This window comes from Eimeria mitis, genomic scaffold (assembly GCF_000499745.2).
Source record: "Eimeria mitis Houghton genomic scaffold, Emh_scaff11401, whole genome shotgun sequence".
NCBI classification, from domain to species: Eukaryota; Apicomplexa; class Conoidasida; order Eucoccidiorida; family Eimeriidae; genus Eimeria; species Eimeria mitis.
Window position 1 is genome coordinate 1 of NW_024012088.1, and position 1,013 is coordinate 1,013.

The 1,013-nt window shown below is 54.8% G+C and overlaps 1 protein-coding gene across 1 annotated transcript; it reads left to right on the forward strand.

Annotated features, from left to right (window-relative positions):
* Positions 1-60: 60 nt before the first annotated feature.
* Positions 61-819, forward strand: EMH_0100370 (uncharacterized protein; the record flags this gene model as incomplete). The annotated part of the gene is made up of 2 exons (XM_038022167.1): positions 61-70; positions 137-819. The coding sequence occupies 2 exons, from the start codon at positions 61-63 to the stop codon at positions 817-819; spliced, it is 693 nt and encodes a 230-aa protein (XP_037878021.1).
* Between the last annotated feature and the right edge of the window lie 194 nt (positions 820-1,013).

The window sequence follows — 1,013 nt, forward strand, 5'->3', positions numbered from 1 at the left end:
TATATATATATATATATGTCTCGTCTTGATTGATTTTGCTGTCGTTTGTGTTGTTGTCTAATGTGCTGCTGTTTGTCTTGCTGCTGCTGCTGCTGCTGCTGCTGTTGCTGCTGTTGCTGCTGCTGCTGCGCTGCAGCAGCAGTTTTGTTTGAAGATGAGCTAACGGGGCTGCGGCTGGCAGAGTGGGAGTTGTGGGGTGGAGACGATCCCACGCCGTCTCCGCATGCGGGGCTGAGTGAGGCGCTGCATGCAGCAGACACAGACAAGCCTGCTGCAGCAGCAGCAGCAGCTGCAGCAGCAGCTGCAGCAGCAGCTGCAGCAACACCAACAGCAACAGCAGCAGAAACAGCAGCAGCGGCAACAGCACCAGCAGCAGCAGAAGAAGAGGCAATGCAGCAGCAGCAGCTAGCAGCAGCAGCAGCAGCAGCAGCAGCAGCAGCAGATACAAGTAACACCCCACCAGCTAGGAGGAGGCTAGCTGAGGCTGGGCCCCTACCAACGGCAGCTCCACTGCAGCAGCAGCAGCAGCAGCTGCAGCAGCCGCATCAGCTGCAGCAACTGGATCAGCTGCAGCAGCTGCAGCAATTCTACCAGCTGCAGCAGCTTCAGCAGCTGCAGCAACCGCAGCAGCTGCAGCAGCAGTTGCAGCAACTGCGCCAACAACTGCAGCAGCAGCAGCAGCAGCAGCAGCAGCAGCAGCAGCAGCTGCCCATGGGGTTGCTCTCTGTGCTGCAGCAGTCTCCTCTGCTGCATGCAGCAGCAAACACCGAAAACACCACCCGTCTCCTTGGGGCCCCCCCACCTCTTGTTTCTCTGTGATGCAGCAGCAGCAGCTGCTGCTGCTGCAGCAGCTGCAGCAGCAGCAGCTGCTGCTGCTGCAGCTGATTCGTTTCTGCTGCTAATTTGCAGCAACTGTTGCTGCTGTTATGCAGCAGCCTTTATAGAGATATCTTTGTATATATTAACTTTATACATATATATTTATCTTTATATATATAATATATATATATATA